The 17,255-nt window shown below is 47.5% G+C and overlaps 1 protein-coding gene across 1 annotated transcript in view; it reads right to left on the bottom strand.

Moving 5' to 3' along the window:
• The window catches only part of Mylk (myosin light chain kinase), a 132,285-nt gene extending 116,274 nt beyond the window's left edge, over positions 1-16,011 (bottom strand). Inside the window, exons 1-4 of the mRNA XM_051149861.1 lie at positions 15,785-16,011; positions 4,059-4,107; positions 3,069-3,219; positions 1,342-1,507 (exon numbers count right to left, since the gene is read on the bottom strand). Of these exons, the coding sequence (XP_051005818.1) occupies positions 1,342-1,507; positions 3,069-3,219; positions 4,059-4,107; positions 15,785-15,884 (466 nt within the window). The 5' untranslated portion in view covers positions 15,885-16,011. The remainder of the gene's footprint in view (positions 1-1,341; positions 1,508-3,068; positions 3,220-4,058; positions 4,108-15,784) is intronic.
• Between the last annotated feature and the right edge of the window lie 1,244 nt (positions 16,012-17,255).

The raw sequence follows: 17,255 nt of genomic DNA, 5'->3' as shown, positions 1-17,255 counted from the left end.
CATAGTTTCTGAGGAAAGGAAAGAGATATAAAAGGTGAAAATCGAGCTGGAGAGATGCTCCAGAGGTTAAGAGCGCCATCATTCAAACAAGGGTAGCTCACAGTCATCTATAAAAATGAGATCTGGTGCCCTCTTCTGGCATGCAGTCACACATGCGGGCAGAATACTGTATACAAAATAAATCTTAAAAAAAAACTCTTTTAAAAAAGGTGACAGTCATAGCCAGAAGTGTGGGAGAAAGGCGGAGGAAGATGATGAGGTCACTTTCTTTTCTGATCCTTAAGCCCAGTGTTTTCTGTCACCAATGAAACCTGTGAGCACTGGGTTTTGCGGGCCCCCCCCCCCCCCCCCCCCCCCCCGCCCTGCCACGTTCAGGTTTCCCCAGGCTGGACTTGGGGAAGGCGAGAGAGTTGTAAGCAGGAGGTCAGAGAGGTTGCAAAGGAAGAGCTGACAGGGGCTGAGGATGAAAGCAAGGAAGAGCGCTATTGTTGACAGGTCCAGTCTGGTGAGGAAGATCCTGGGTAGAAAGATTTATGTTAAGAAAGCATTTTGTCAAGTCCCAAAGAAACTCGCTGAGGTGTTTAATTAGCATACAAAACCACATGCTGGCCTCCAGGCTCATGGTGCCTTGGCTCCTCTCAGGCCTTCTCGCCCCACCTCCTGCCCTAAACTTATCTACCCATCTCACGGACTCCCTTGGCCCACCGTCTCATTCCTACAGAACACTGCCATTTCAGCCACAAACCCCCGTGGTTCTCTCTCTCTCTCCTTTGCTCCCTTTCTTCTCTTCCTTCCTTGTTCTTCCCATCTCGTGTTTAATCTATTACTTAGTCTTTCTTCTCTGGACCCTTCCAGATACCTCTGGCTGCACTCTCCCTCCTATCTACAATTAAAAACCTGAGAAGTTTAATTTAACTACAGCTAAATGAAAGGTATGGTATAATTTCACTCTCCCTTGGAGCGGCCATATCCTCACTTTACACACATCTGGTTTGAGGGACAGAATAGATACGTTAGATTTCAGGCAGGAATGATAGCGACACCCACTCTTCCAACGGCCAGAGGTTATGAAAAAGCTACCTGAGGGACAAGAAAGGACTGAAGACACAGGAGCAGGGCCTAGTTAGGGGGGCAGCTCATAGCATCTTCCTCTGGGTCTGGTCTGCGCTGCCGGCCCATCCCTTTTTTTCTGTCAAAAATTTTGTCCTTGAAGATGCATGGTTGGGTCATTGTACCACGTGTTTACACACAAGTGATGTAAAAAATTAGCTTCCTCTGAAGGGCCCTGACACCAGGAAAGGGTCCCTCTGCATCCCCCCCCCCCCGCGCACACATACATACCTGGGATAGAGAGCTCCGCTGACATGGAGGCTTTCCCTGACCCATTCACCACCATGCACGTGTACACACCCATGTCATCCTGAGTGACCTCATGGATTTCCAGGATCTGCGTACCATTCTTCTCTGACATCGACACACGAGCACTTGGCTGCAGTGGGACATTTCCCTACAAGTGGCAGTAGGAGAGCTTGGTTACGGACGTCTGCTCTCCTTCTGACCCAGTTACCCTGCCTCTCACCAGTCCTATGGAATGGATGCCAGGATTTGGGCATGCAGAAGAACCCTGCTCTGTAGTCTCCACGCATTCATCATAGTGATCTCAAGTTTGTTTGTTTTGTTTGTCAACTTCACACAAGCTAGAGTCATCTGAGAAGAGGGAACCACCCCCAAGTGAGAAAATAGTCCCACCAGACTGGCCTATAGATAAACCTGTGGAGGCTTTTCTTGATTGATAATTGATAATGGAAGGGCCCAGCCCACAGTGGGCCATGCTGTTCCTGGGAAGGCGGTCCTAGTGTGTAGGAAAAAGCAAACTGAGGGCTGGAGAGCTGGCTCAGAGGTTAAGAGCACTGCCTGCTCTTCCAAGGGTGCTGAGTTCAATTCCCAGCAACCACATGGTGGCTCACAACCATCTATGATGAGGTCTGGCTCCCTCTGCTGGCGTGCAGGGGTACATGAGGCAGAGCACTGTATACATAATAAATAAATAAACAAATAAATATTAAAAAAAAGAAAAAGAAAAAGCAAACTGAGCAAGCTAGAAAGAGCGAGCCAGTGAGCAACCCTCCTCCATGGTTTGTGTTTCAGTTCCTGTCTCCAGGTTCCTGCTCTGGCTTCCCTCAGTGATGGACTGTGATGTGGAAGTGTATGCCAAATAAACCCCCTTCCTCCTCAAGCTGCTTTTGGTCACGGTGCTTAACACAGCAATAGAAAGAAGACTAAAACGATCGCCACCTGAGCACCCAGCCTTGAGGCCTCTGCACAGGCTTGGAGCCAGCGTGTGGAAACTATCTCAAGAGACCTGTGGTTCTCTGAAGGGAGAAGCATGGGAGGGCATCCTCTATTGCTCACTTCTGTTTTTCTTTGCCTTCCGTTTTCCCGAGGGTGAGTTTAGAGGAATCAAGACGTAGGTAAAAGGAGCCCTACCACTCCTTTTCACTCGTTTCTCCTCTGAAAAGCCTCTTTTCTCACTGGCCTTGATCCCACTGTCCCCGACATCCCTCAATCGATGCCCTGCTCTATCCTCACCTTTCTCACTGCCTGGCACCACCATCTCTTCCCTGTCTCTTCACTTTGTCCTGTTATGAACGGCCTGGAAAGCACTTCCACATGGAGTGTCCCCGAACATGCTGAGGCATTGTTCCTAACCCCAGAGACAAGGAGACTTGGTTCCAAGAGATTGAGTGACTTGTCTAGCACCTCCATAGGGCTGTTACCTGAAGACTAGCACCCTGATTCAAAGTCCTTCTCTTGAGATGCCTAGTCTGTCTTTAAACAAAAAGCTTTGTGCTGTTTTGTAAGAGTGAGGATAAGAGTACCGTGGTCTGAGTAACAGCTGGGAGACACTGGAAGAGAAATGTCACTGTCACACATGCTGAGAGCTTTGGGGGAAATGCCTGGGATTGAAACAGGAGGAACCAAGTAGAAAGACAGATTCCCATTAGCCCCAGGGTTTGAACTCCTTGGCTTCCCAGCCAGGGTCAGAGTCTAGGCGGACAGAACCTCACCTTGAGCCAGGTGACCTGTGGCGGAGGGCGGCCAGTAATCTTGCAGGAGAATCGCCCCGTCTGCCCTTCTTTGACCACAGCTCTGCCCAGCTTGGTGGCAAACTTTGGTGGGCACTCGCCCCACATGCTAGGACGAGTCTCCACTGAAAATCTGTCCCCAGAAAGAGAGCAACAGAGAATCCAGACTTACACTGGAGGGTAACTCAATTCTTCTACGCCTGCCTAAGTCACTTAAATTGTGCTCAGAAACCATTTAAGAGTTGTTTTCCCCAACTCTATGCCTCAAACACCTTCTCTTGTCTCCTCTGGGAATAAAAGTGGCACAAGAACGTATCACCTCTACCACATAGGTACGCAGCTTCATGGCATTTACTGGCTTGCCTTAAACCTCAGTTCTACTGAGCTCTGGCCCAAAGCCTGGATTTTGAACAACCAACCAAGAGCATGCTTGTTGTATGCAACTTCCAGGGCCGACTCATGGGAACCTCCAGCAAGAGTCTCCACTCTGGGTTTGCCCAATATTTTGCTAGGAAGAAAGGCTCCAGGAGATGGGGCTGCACAACAGAGGAAGTACAGGCCCCTGGGAGAGACTGTGGAAGGCTCTCACCCACTCAAGAACAAGCTGAGAAATAAGCTTGGGTTGAGCCATTGAGATCTGGGGCTTGTCTGCGACAGCAGCTATTGTTAATGCTCCCTCTAGGTTTACTCATTTAACTTTGTTATCTGTCGCTAGCCTGATTTTTAGAATACCCTGAAGACCATAGACGCATTCCTCCACCCCCTTAGTATTTAGCAGCTGGGCCAAAGGTGGTACCTATAGGCTGCCAGGTCAGAAGATGCTGGGGGAATGATGCACAGTGTCCCGCTGGGCTCCCACTCTTCAGTTCTTATAACCCAGGACACAAGACTTATGCCCCAGACCTATGCTTGTCATGTCAGCAGGAAAAGCCAACCCAACCCTTACTGTGGCTCGAACATTCCAGAACTTACCCTGAGGTTTTGGGGAGAACAGGCTGTCCATGCTTCTTCATAAAATTCCCTGCAAGTAACACACAGAGAGAAGGCTAAAGGGTCAGGGCCAGTGGTGGCGCCCGCCTTTAATCTCAGCACTTGGGAGGCAGAGGCAGGCGGATCGCTGTGAGTTCGAGGCCAGCCTGGTCTACAAAGCGAGTCTAGGACAGCCAACGCTACACAGAGAAACCCTGTCTTGAAAAACCAAAAACCAACCAACCAACCAACCAACCAACCAAACAAACAAACAAAGAGTCAGGGCCAGGTGGCATCCACCAATGTTGGCAATGATTCATGCAGATTCCACAGTGGGAGAAGGTGGGACAATGATGCTAACAGTAGACCCGGGTGTGCACGTGCTAGCCCACTATAGGTATCAGGTTAGTGTCTCAAAAACATTGGATCACAGATCCCTTGTAGTAACTAAATGAATTTGGTAATTCACTACTTTTTCCACTTTTAAAAAGTGTTATTTTTGTGTACGAGTGCTTGTCTGTGTATATATATGTGCAGCAGGTACATGCTTGGTGCCTGTGGAAGCAAGAAGAGGGTGATGGATCGCCCAGAATCTGAGTTACAGATGGCTGTGAGTCAGTATGTAGGTGCTGGGAACTGGGTCCTCTGTAAAAACAGCAAATATGCTTAACTGCTAAGCTGTCTCCCCAGCCCCCTTGCCATCTTTTTTTTTTTTCCAGTGGGTAAGAAAGATGAAATTCTGAGAAGTCACATGTGTAAAGTCATAGAAGCTAAAGCGGTTCAGGAATTAATCAGGTCCCCCAAGTTCTAGAACACCCTACCTCTTTGCTGAGTTGTGAGGTTATCACTTTGGATTGGCTACTGTTAAGCATCACCCTGTAAAGATCCAGGACAGTTCCAGAACATGACTCAGTTTAAGCAAGGGACGGAGATGCCTGTGCACATCTCTTCCCATGTCTATTTATGATGGAGGTAGTCGCTATTCAGTTCTCCCGCAGAAGGTTGAGCAAATGGCATCAAGCAGAGAGGGAACAGCAAGGAGCCACCATAGAGCCACACCTCCCTTGAACCAGAAGTGCCGCCCGCCCCCCAGGGGCACTGCCAGTCCTGGCCAAGGTGCTACAATGCTAGGCACCGCAGGTTCCAGCTAAGAAGCTAATATATTCATTGCCTCTGAGCCTGGATGGGCTGCTGTCATAGCAGGCAGGAAACAGTTAAATAGCAAACCCAGAAAGACCAGGTAGGCAGGAACCCTTTATCTAGCTGCTGCAGCTGGGGGAAGGAATATATAACAGGACCAAAAAATAACTATGCAGCAACATAATTACATAAAAGTGTTTTGTTTATTTGCTTGATATTTTTTTAGTTAGAAAGAGGAGGAGGAAAGGGCATTTTTGAGACATCCACCACCCTGGAAGTTGTTCTTTTTCTACCACAAGCTGCAAATGCATGTGACAGCCTATGTAAGACCCACACGAGGGCTCAGTTGTCATTCTCATATAAGCAAGTGTCTGCCGTGGGGAATTTACAGGGAACTTCTGGGCTTCCTTAGTCTCCTACCTATTACATTTACAGGACAGTACAGGAATGAAGCCAAGTGTAGAGGCTAAAGCCCACAGTGGATATCTGCAGATTCCAACAGAACAGCAGTGAGATGGATTGACAACAAACCCTTGCGTCACATCCAACTTGTCATGTCAGGGGTCAGTGGCCACTGTTGACGCACTTCTGTTCTGTATGACCACAGAGGGAGCAGGGTCGGCCATCCCATCCTCTAGTCAAGGTTAAAAGAAACTTTAAGTTGACCAGAGGAGAGACAAGCTCTAAACGGACCCAACTGACAGTAGGGTCCAGTTAAGCTGCTGGACCCTTCTATGCTGTTGGAGGGAGACAAACAGAAAAGCATTGTTAATAGTGGTTGTTTGGGGTGCTCCATAATTTTAGCTGTATTTTACTTTCAGTAATACTAGCTATATATTTTTATTATTTATTTTTAATAATTTATTCAGATTACATCCCAATTGTTATCCCCTCACTTGTATCTTTCTGTTCTCCCTCCCTAGCTATATTTTTAAAACTTACAAATACATATTAAGAAAAGCCAAAGTGATGAGCAATGTACTCACACCCTCCACTGAAAAGAGGAGACAAAGCAAGTGAAATCTGGCATTGAAACAGGGTTTTGTAGCTTCTCGTACACGCTCCATACAACGGAAGTGTCCGCATGCCCAGCTGCTTAAGAGGCACATCACATGTCATTTACTGCTCTTTTCCATGCTATTGATAAGTATTATTACTGATCTTTGGTAAAAATTTTTGTCTGTATAAATGGATAAACAGAACGTAGTATATTCATGTAATGAAATATTATTCAGTCATGAAAAGGAATGGAGTACTGATACTCTACAGCATGAACAAGCCATGAAATGTATGCGAAGTGAAGAAAGCTCATCACAAAGGTCACATATTTTATGACTTCATTTCTAAGAAATGTGCTGAACAGGCAAATCCACAGAGAAAAAAGGGTGGTAAGTAGCTGTCAGGGCCTGGGGGAGGAGAGAAATTGTTGGTATGAGATTCCCATTTGTGGTAATGAGAAAGCTCTAGAAGTAGATAGGGTAGTAGTTGTGCAGGCTGGAGTGTGCCGATGGCGTAAGAGCGCCTCAGTGCACACTGTGCAAGCTGGAGTGTGCCGATGGCGTAAGAGCGCCTCAGTGCATACTGTGCAAGCTGGAGTGTGCCGATGACATAAGAGCGCCTCAGTGCACACAGTGCAAGCTGGAGTGTGCCGATGGCGTAAGAGCACCTCAGTGCACACGGTGCCAGCTGGAGTGTGCTGATTGTGTAAGAGCACCTCAGTGCACACCGTGCAAGCTGGAGTGTGCCGATGGCGTAAGAGCACCTCAGTGCACACTGTGCCAGCTGGAGTGTGCCGATGGTGTAAGAGCGCCTCAGTGCACACTGTGCAGGCTGGAGTGTGCCGATGGCGTAAGAGCACCTCAGTGCACACTGTGCAGGCTGGAGTGTGCCGATGGCGTAAGAGCACCTCAGTGCACACTGTGCAGGCTGGAGTGTGCCGATGGCGTAAGAGCACCTCAGTGCACACGGTGCCAGCTGGAGTGTGCCGATGGCGTAAGAGCGCCTCAGTGCACACTGTGCAAGCTGGAGTGTGCTGATTGTGTAAGAGCGCCTCAGTGCACACGGTGCAAGCTGGAGTGTGCCGATGGCGTAAGAGCACCTCAGTGCACACTGTGCAGGCTGGAGTGTGCCGATGGCGTAAGAGCACCTCAGTGCACACTGTGCCAGCTGGAGTGTGCCGATGACATAAGAGCACCTCAGTGCACACCGTGCAAGCTGGAGTGTGCCGATGGCGTAAGAGCACCTCAGTGCACACTGTGCCAGCTGGAGTGTGCCGATGGCGTAAGAGCACCTCAGTGCACACTGTGCAAGCTGGAGTGTGCTGATTGTGTAAGAGCGCCTCAGTGCACACGGTGCAAGCTGGAGTGTGCCGATGACATAAGAGCACCTCAGTGCACACTGTGCCAGCTGGAGTGTGCCGATGGCGTAAGAGCACCTCAGTGCACACGGTGCAAGCTGGAGTGTGCCGATGACATAAGAGCGCCTCAGTGCACACTGTGCCAGCTGGAGTGTGCCGATGGCGTAAGAGCACCTCAGTGCACACGGTGCAAGCTGGAGTGTGCCGATGACATAAGAGCGCCTCAGTGCACACTGTGCCAGCTGGAGTGTGCCGATGGCGTAAGAGCACCTCAGTGCACACGGTGCAAGCTGGAGTGTGCCGATGACATAAGAGCGCCTCAGTGCACACTGTGCCAGCTGGAGTGTGCCGATGGCGTAAGAGCACCTCAGTGCACACGGTGCAAGCTGGAGTGTGCCGATGACATAAGAGCGCCTCAGTGCACACTGTGCCAGCTGGAGTGTGCCGATGGCGTAAGAGCACCTCAGTGCACACTGTGCAGGCTGGAGTGTGCCGATGGCGTAAGAGCACCTCAGTGCACACTGTGCCAGCTGGAGTGTGCCGATGGCGTAAGAGCGCCTCAGTGCACACTGTGCAAGCTGGAGTGTGCCGATGGCGTAAGAGCGCCTCAGTGCACACTGTGCAAGCTGGAGTGTGCCGATGGCGTAAGAGCACCTCAGTGCACACTGTGCCAGCTGGAGTGTGCCGATGGCGTAAGAGCACCTCAGTGCACACGGTGCAAGCTGGAGTGTGCTGATTGTGTAAGAGCGCCTCAGTGCACACTGTGCAAGCTGGAGTGTGCCGATGGTGTAAGAGCGCCTCAGTGCACACTGTGCAGGCTGGAGTGTGCCGATGGCGTAAGAGCACCTCAGTGCACACTGTGCAGGCTGGAGTGTGCCGATGGCGTAAGAGCGCCTCAGTGCACACTGTGCAGGCTGGAGTGTGCCGATGGTGTAAGAGCACCTCAGTGCACACTGTGCAGGCTGGAGTGTGCCGATGGCGTAAGAGCACCTCAGTGCACACTGTGCAGGCTGGAGTGTGCCGATGGTGTAAGAGCACCTCAGTGCACACGGTGCCAGCTGGAGTGTGCTGACAATGCACACATGTGCCATCATGCCCGGCTTGAAGAAAAAAAAAACCTTAAGAACTAAACATCTTAATCCAAAACCTGAAATTCCTGAAAAAAAAAAAAAAAAAAAAAAAAAAAAAGCCAAAACAAGTAAAATATGGGATTTCACTGTCGAAGAGCAAAGAACGCTGCTCACAGGTGCTTCTCTGTCAGAGTTCATGTGACTTACAGTATGATTCAAGGGCAGTGAATAAGTGGCTGGCTACGCTGGACCTGAGGAGTGCTCACACCAATAGGAGTTAATGCCAGAGAGCTTACAACACAACAAAGAGAAGTTGGACTAAGAATAGCAACAGCATGAAGGAGAGTTCAAGTTATAACTAGTCAGATAAGGTGAGATTAATTTTGCAAAGGTATGGAAACCTGGCAGAATAGTAAGGTGATGGTGGAAAAATAAGCGGAAAGGAGATTAAGAGAGAATGCCAGAAATGGAGGAGCAAATGGAGAGAATTGATGAGGACTGGATCGATTTGGGAGGGAGAGCCCAAGACACTGAAGGTATTTTAACCACCCATCTTAGATTTCTAAAGGACAAGATAAGGCATGCTGCCAGGTTTTGGGAGGGAAAGTCTGACAGAGGAGGGGCTAAGAGGAAACATGGTGCTTTTCATCAACAGATGTTAAGAAGATTGAACAGAAGCAGAACACGCAGACCCAAAAGTGAATGATGTGGTCACGTGGGTAAGGAGGTGGCAAGCTCCCCAAAGTGTGTGGCAATGCTGTCCATCATGCAAACAGGACTCTCAGCACCAAACAAGACACGGTTAATAATCACGTCAGGGGAACTAGAGCAAACTCTGGCCGTTCCGGGTGAACCAGAAATGGTCAACCTACGTGAGCCATCTTCAAAGTGTTTCTTACAGAAGGCTTAAAATAGTGCTTCTCCACTCTATCAGAATAAATCCCACTCCCATAACATGCGTTTAGTCATGCCTGGGCCACCTTGAATCGAAGTTCACGGCTAATTGGCCATGTACATGGTTTCAGAAATTCATGTAAAGCCTTAATTAAAGCAAGGTGACACAGAAGGCAGACCATAATCCTCTGCACCACGGTTTGTAATGGTTCTGAGGAAACACGCCGGAGGATAATGAGGAGATCAGATGTTTGCAGAACTTGGGAAGCAGGAGTTTACAAATGAATGAGAAAAAAAATCACACCATCAAGAAGTTTAGGAAAAAGAGGAATAAGGTGGGTATGAAAATAAAATTGTTTTAGAATAAAATAGCAGACATTATCTAAGAAAGCATAAATAGCCTTAAAAGGTAACTCAGCAAAATAAATTGAGAAAAAAAGATCTCAGGTGTGATACCAAAACAATTCTGTCTTATGCTACAGAATCGAGTAGTAAAAGGTTATCGTAGAAACTTTATCTATGCCTTAAATTCCCACCATGCCTTGCAATACACTCTCTTGCAACACAGTTACATCTGTAACTTCACTATGTGATCTTTCAAACCACAAATTCATCATATTGCCCTCAAGTTTTAAAGACAGGTAAGAAGCCAAAAATCCTAATGAGACATACATATTTCACATGTCTCCATAATATATAATATAATATAATATAATATAATATAATATAATATAACATAATATAATGTAATATAATACAATACTACTTGGTTCTAGCTTTGTCAGTGCTCCTCAGATCTACACGTGATGTATGTAAGCATATATAAATATGGTACTTATATGTACATGTGTACATGACTGTATTTCACTTAGTAGAAAATGTGCACAAAATAAATTGTGTATAATTTTTAAGCTATAACTTCCAGGCTTCTCTCTACATAGAAATCATTTCTTAAAATTATTTAGCTAGTTTTCACAACTTAAAATATCCTGGGTGAAGCCAGGCGGTGGTGGCGCACGCCACTTGGGAGGCAGAGGCAGGCGAATCACTGTGAGTTCGAGGCCAGCCTGGTCTACAAAGTGAGTCCAGGACAGCCAAAGCTACACAGAGAAACCTTGTCTCAAAAAACCAAAAGAAAAAAGAAAAAAAAAAATATCCTGGGTGTTATTGGAGGCCACAGAGCCACTGGCTTACGTGTTTCTGGAGTATTGTTCTAGCAAGACTGTAAGGAAGAAGGGGACGATCCCTGCTGTGAAGCACACACTGTATTCCTAGTACTTTCCCACTAACTGCCCACAAGCTTCCTGGACCACTGGGAAAAGACAAGGAGCCATGTGAATGCCACGCCCTCTCCCCTAGGGGATGCGGTGCTGTTCCTGCTTGGAGCCAGCGGTTTTAGTGCTGGAGAAATGGCTGGGGTTTGATCTATGGCTGATCAGACTTGATACCTGCGAAAGGAAGGTGGGGGTGCCGCACGACACTAGAAGGTGGGGAGTTGTTCTGCGTGGATGTCCTTGCAGCAGTATGGTCTCTCTGTTCTCTTTGAAGCAGCCTACCTTTCTCCTGTGCCCTGCTGCTGAGAGCTTGGGAGGGCACCTAACCAGCTCCCAAGGGTGATAAGGGATGGCTGCTGAGGTCAAAAGAGGAGCAGGATTTCTGGACAGAAGATGAAGAGATGCACCCTCGGCACTTTGGGGCCGGGGGAGGATTTGAAGGTCTCTGGGCTGGAGACACAAACAAGAGCCAAGTCACACCCACAGGGCCTTGCTGACAGCACGTGTCATGGAAGGATTCAAAGGGAGAGGGTGTAAAATCTGGCGTGCGTTTTTAATAGGTATTTTAAACAGTGCCGTGGACACTGGAGTGAGGACAAGATAAAGAGGGAGACCACTGGGAAGCAGGACCCAGATGCTGGCACTGGCAATGGAAAGGAAAGAACTGTGTAGGAGATGACACAGCAGGATCTGGTGACACCTGACAGGGAGCATTTGGGAATGAGTGGGGTTGCCCAGATGCCCCACTTTCTAAGAAGCTATGGACTGTCACATGTCGGTTCAAACAGTCTTCATGGTCCCGTGCATGTCTTAACTATAAGTATTAAAGTGGGGGAGGGGGATCGAGAGATGGCTCAGAGGTTAAGAGCACTGACTGCTCTTCCAAAGGTCCCCAGCAACCACATGGTGGCTCACAACCATCTGTAATGTGATATGGCACTCTCTTCTGGCCTGCAGGTGTACAGGCAGGCAGAGCACTGTACACATAATAATAAATAAATAAATCTTTAAATATTAAAGTGCCTCTGCCAAGGGATTCCGGTTGTGGTGTAAGCAGAGCTCTTCCCCCACACAACTGCTCATGCTGTGCTCTCTTCCTGTTCACAGTTCACTCTTGGTGGAACACACACACACAACATTCCTACACTGTGATGCTCACTAGGGGATACATGCCTCCTTGGAGGCCAAAGGTCACCTACAGGGCTAGACGTTTCAAGGGTTCTGTCTGAGGCCCCAGGAAATTGATACACTGAACAACCCTTCCTCAGAGGATTGGGAAAAGAAAAGTACCCACCTCTTAGAAGAAAAACTGTTTCCTAGTCATTCATGGAGTTCAAAGAGTAGCTGCATGGACTTTTGTACTGGAAGGTGGACTAGCTAAATAGTTTCTACAAGTGATTTCATTAAACAAGAATTTTACATTATTATTATTTTATGTGTACAGATGCTTTGCCTGCATGCCTGTGTGTGCAGCACCTTAGGAGACCAGAAGAGGGTGGCAGAACTCCCTGGAACTGGAGTTGCACATAGTTTGAAACCTCTATGTAGGTGCTGAGAATCAATCTCTGGTCCTCTGGAGGAACTGCCAGTGCTCTTAACCCCTGAGCCACCTCTCCAGCCCCAGCAAGTGATTTCTTAAGTATCCACATCTGCTCTGTAGAGAAACTGTAGATATTTAACAGAAAGAAGATAACATTTCTTTTAGAGTCATCTTCTAGGGGCCAAGCCTCCATCTTAGTTTACTTCTCTGGAGTTGTCTGCTGTGACCTTCCAAGGAACATGAAGCCCAGGGGCAAGCAGCCTCTTGCATACCTAAGTCATGAAGCACTAATCTCACCGATTTACCAGGAAGCCATCAGAGATGATGTTTTATCTAATCTGAGGCACCAATCTTTTGGTGTGATGTCTTATTAGCCATTTTACAGTCACCCCCTGTGCAGGTGTGAGGTTGGGGCCATTGGCTGGCAAAGACAGCACATGGGAAAGGTATTTTAAGCAGAAACCTAGAGCAATTCATTGCATCAGTAAGCAACTCATTTGGGTGTGGATCTTGAGAGAGGATGGTCTATCAAAGACTACTAAAACACTTAAAAAAAAAAAAAAAAAAAAAAGAAGGAAACTGGGACAACTAACCGTGGTTGTCAGCTTGACTGCATCTTGAATCAACTGACACTGAGCTGCCAGGCAGACCCATGAGGGATTTTCTTAATTAGATTTTTTGAAGCAGGAAGTCCCGCCCTATTTCTGGGCAGCATCTTCTAATGGCAGCCGGGATGAAAGGACGCAGAAGGAGGAAACTTTCTTTTTGCCTACTTTCCTCTACTCCCACGGAAAAGTTCATCTGTTCTGTTGCTGCAGCACTCCCTTGCCAGTATCAGAACCAACTTCTTTGGGATTCCAACAGAGACTGAAGGAATCCTGCAGGGATGCCAGCATCAGATTGGGACTGTTGAGACATCGGCCTCGTGGACTGAACAAGTACTGAATTCTTGGCCTTTCCTTTACAGCATGAGTTAGACTGTCACTGCTGGACTACCTGAGTTGCATCCCATACACCAATCTAATAAAAATCCCATATATACTTTTAGATGATGATGATGATGATGATGATGAAAGTCAGTGTCTTGAGGGGAGTTCTCTTGCTCCTTATGCCATTACAAAGTCTGCATTTTCAATAATACATAATGAATGGAAGAACAGATAGGGCTGTGAGCAACTGGGAAAAACCTAAGTCTAGGAAACACCAAGGTGAGACGAGAGAAAGAGATGAGGACTAAAGAGGGAGGGAGAATAAAGGAAGCTTGGGACTGAGCAGATGGCTCAGTGGCTGAGAGCACACATATAACCTTGCAGAGCTTCCCCCCACCCACATCGAGTGGCTTAGCACCTTTAACTGTAGCTTAAGTGCCTGGGCTGGTCTATCCCAATTAAAACCCGCAGAAAGAGGAGGAACATGAGGCCTGTCTTGCTCTACTGTGATTGTCCTGCCTCCTTGTCTCTCTCCTCTTATCATGACCTGGAAATGTTCTCACAGTGTTGAGCTAGCAGATCCAACTTCCTGAACAGTAGGAACCGTGAAGAAGGTTCACACGTTAGCTCAGTTTTGTTTTGTTTTTTAAAGACAGGGTTTCCCTGTGTAGACTTAGCTGTCCTAGACTTGCTTTGTAGACCAGGCTGGCCTCACAATAATCTGCCTGCCTCTGCCTCTTGAGTGCTGGGATTAAAGGCGAGCACCACCATGCTCGGCCGTTATCTCCGTTTTATGTAGAGCAGCTGGCTTTGAACTCAGATATGTGTCTGAGTGCTGAGAATAAAGGAATGTGCCTCCATAACTGATTGTGTTGGTTTTATATAATTCCATTCCCCTATGCTCCCAACATACCCCAGACTTCCTTAATATGGATCGTAGAAAATAAGGGCTAACTCAGACTGCAAAGCTTGGAATCCACATCCGTTTTCGGCAGAAGCCAAGGTTCAGAGGTTTCAGGTCACACGCCATGTTGGCAAAAGTTGGGATCAGGACTTTGGACTGTGACTCATAACTCAGCATTTCTCCACCCCTGGTTCCAAACAGGAAACCAGAAAAGGAAGCGAATAGGGTAATTTTTGTTCAAGGGCCTCAATAGTCAAAGTTGAGGCTTTGTGATCAGTTAGTATAGGGACGGCACAGAACAGAAATGGCTCTTGACAAGTTTATCCTGAGACTCTGACCGGAAGCCACCCTCTGTCTGGAATGCCTCTACCCCAGCAACCTGAAGGTCATTAGAATGACTGAGTCACTTAGTTAAAGAATTTAAGGAAAGCATCCAAACTATGTGTGCTCTGCTCAGTGGAACTTGTGTGGTGAAACAGAGAAAAGAGGCCAAGGAATGGCCACTGGCCCAGGTGCACTCATCCCTTCTAGAATCTTCCAAGGCTACCTTAACCTATCTATATTGCTCACACAGTGTCTGCTGTAAATGAGATTAGGAGAACAGTCTTCAGAAAAAACAAACAAATAAACAAACAAACAAAAGAGCAAGCTCAGCTGCCTCACTTCTCAGCTCCCCGAAAGGCCTAGAAGGGTTTGGAGGAAGCATGTCTTACATATGAGGGGCTGGCAGGCCCCTTTGTCCTCCCAGAATCAGACCCTGAGTCTCTGCCAGTGGCCTGATATGGAATGCTCAACCCGGCAGAGCAGCTTTGGCCTGCCAGGAAGGCGCCCCAGTGACAAACCTCAGGATTATTTATAGTCAAATGTTTCCCCCAGACGCTTTTAAGTTAGCAGAAATTATTTCAGTCACAGAAGTGGGGGGAAGACAACTGACCAGCATTAATCAATAGACGTACTCTTTTCTAAGTTACATATTCCTTATAGTGAACACTAATCTTCATAGTGATGCTAGTGATGATAAATCCTGTCCGTTCATTCCCACGAACGTTTGGTATGGACCGGTGCAGAGACTGCTCCAGATGCTGAAGAAAATAGTAATAGACAAGATGGTGGCCCTGTGTCTCAGATCGTATAATGGGTGGTGAGAGGGTGACAAGGCCTAAAGAGAAAGTGTTAGGGAGTTTAGAAAAAGGAGGGTTGAAAGCTGGGGGGGGGGCTAAAGGGGGTTCTCTAAATTGGGGATGTTTGAGCAGAGAGGCCTGAGGAACGTGAGTGCCAGCTAGGTGAAGGATCAGGGCAAGAGCTCTTGTTTGGGCAAGTGACAGGGTGAAATCCTGAGGTCTTGTCAAGTGAGAGCAAGGCTTGGCCACGGTGAGGTGACAGGTAAGGAGAGCGAAAGATGGGTCAGGCGTCCGTTTGTAAGGTCACCACTAGGGGTATGTTTTAGTCTTGGTGTGATGTGACTCACAGAAAGGCTGCAGCATGTGTCTTGACAGTCCCAAGCCCCAGACCGGATGTGGCTTCTCTTCTAAGTCCCTCCATCTTTGAGAGATGGCTGACATGCAGCAGGAGACCCTAGAACTGGCAGCTCAGCTTCCATCACAGTGCCCCATGGGACTCACCTTCTACGGTCAGCTCCACTGTCACCTGGCGGGCACCACTGCTGTTGCTAGCTTCACAGGTATATTTCCCGTTGTCCTCCTCACGGACAGTGTGAATCATAAGGCTGAAAGTCCCTCGCACTCCACAGTCCAGCAGGAAGCGGCCCCCATTGGTGATGGTTTGTCCGTTTCTGTGCCATGTTACCTGGGGCTCTGGGTAGCCTCGGACCTACAAGAAAAAAAAATTGTAAGGGCTTCTGTTTCATACATGCTCACTATGTGCCCTAGGGTTCAGAGTTCACAGTTTCTACGCACTACACGCTGAGTCTCAAGGACATGAAAGAAAGAAAGAAAGAAAGAAAGAAAGAAAGAAGAGAAAAGAAAAGAAATAATCACATGAGCACTGTGACACACACTTGTAATTTATAGCACTTGGGATGTGGACACAGAAAGGTTAGGGGCTCCAGGTGAGATCTCCAGCTACACAGCAAGCTCACCCTTGGGCTATGTGAGACCCTGTATGAATCCCTCTCCACCAAAGACAAAAACAAACACCCAAAGTCTCAACGTTAAACTATACTAATTACAGCCAGGCATGGTGGCACACACCTTTAATCTCAGTACTCGGGGAGGCAGAGGCAGGTGGATCTCTGTGAGTTCGAGGCCAGCCTGATCTAGAAAGCCAGTCGAGGACAGTCAGGACTACAAGAGAAACCCTGTCTTGAAAAACAAAAACGAACAAACAAACAAAACAACAGCCAAAACCAACCAACCAAACAAACAAAAAACCTATACTAATTACATTCTAGGAAAGTCAAATTTTTATATTTTGGCAACAAATCATTAAGATGAATTCCAATCTGCTTCTCTCTACAGTTTTCCTGTGGCTATTATGAAAGATGCCCCCCTACAAGTGCCTCCTATGGCCTTTCCAGGACAGCTCTGTACCAGCTCTCTGCCTCTAGCAAAAGTTATGAGTGTCTGTGAGTGTCACCTGCTAAGTACTTTTCTAAGCACCCAACTTGTCCAAGCCTCAGAGCACCATAATCAGATGGTACAGCTCGTAAGGGAGAGAGAAATCAGGAGATAAACTCTAATCTAAGAATTCCTTTTGAGGCGCTCGAAAGATGGCTCGGCAGTTAAAAAGCAGGCATTACCCTCATAGAGGACACAGGTTTGGTTCCCAGCCACATCAGGAGGTCTCTCCCATAATGCCAGGAAGCTCATAACCACCTATAACTCCAGCTTCAGGGGATCCAAGGCCCTCTTCATGACTCCTCGGGCACCTGTGCACACACATGCATAACACACACACACACACACACACACACACACACACACACACAGAGAGAGAGAGAGAGAGAGACAGACAGACAGACAGACAGACAGAGACAGAAAGACAGACAGAGACAGAGAGAGAGACAGAGACAGAGAGACAGAAAAATAAATGTTTTAAAATTCTGTTTGAGTTCCATATAAGAAAATTCTGGGC

Source organism: Acomys russatus, chromosome 8 (genome assembly GCF_903995435.1).
Source record: "Acomys russatus chromosome 8, mAcoRus1.1, whole genome shotgun sequence".
Lineage (NCBI taxonomy): Eukaryota > Metazoa > Chordata > Mammalia > Rodentia > Muridae > Acomys > Acomys russatus.
Note: the sequence above shows the minus strand (reverse complement) of the source record. Positions and strands in the feature narration are given on the sequence as shown.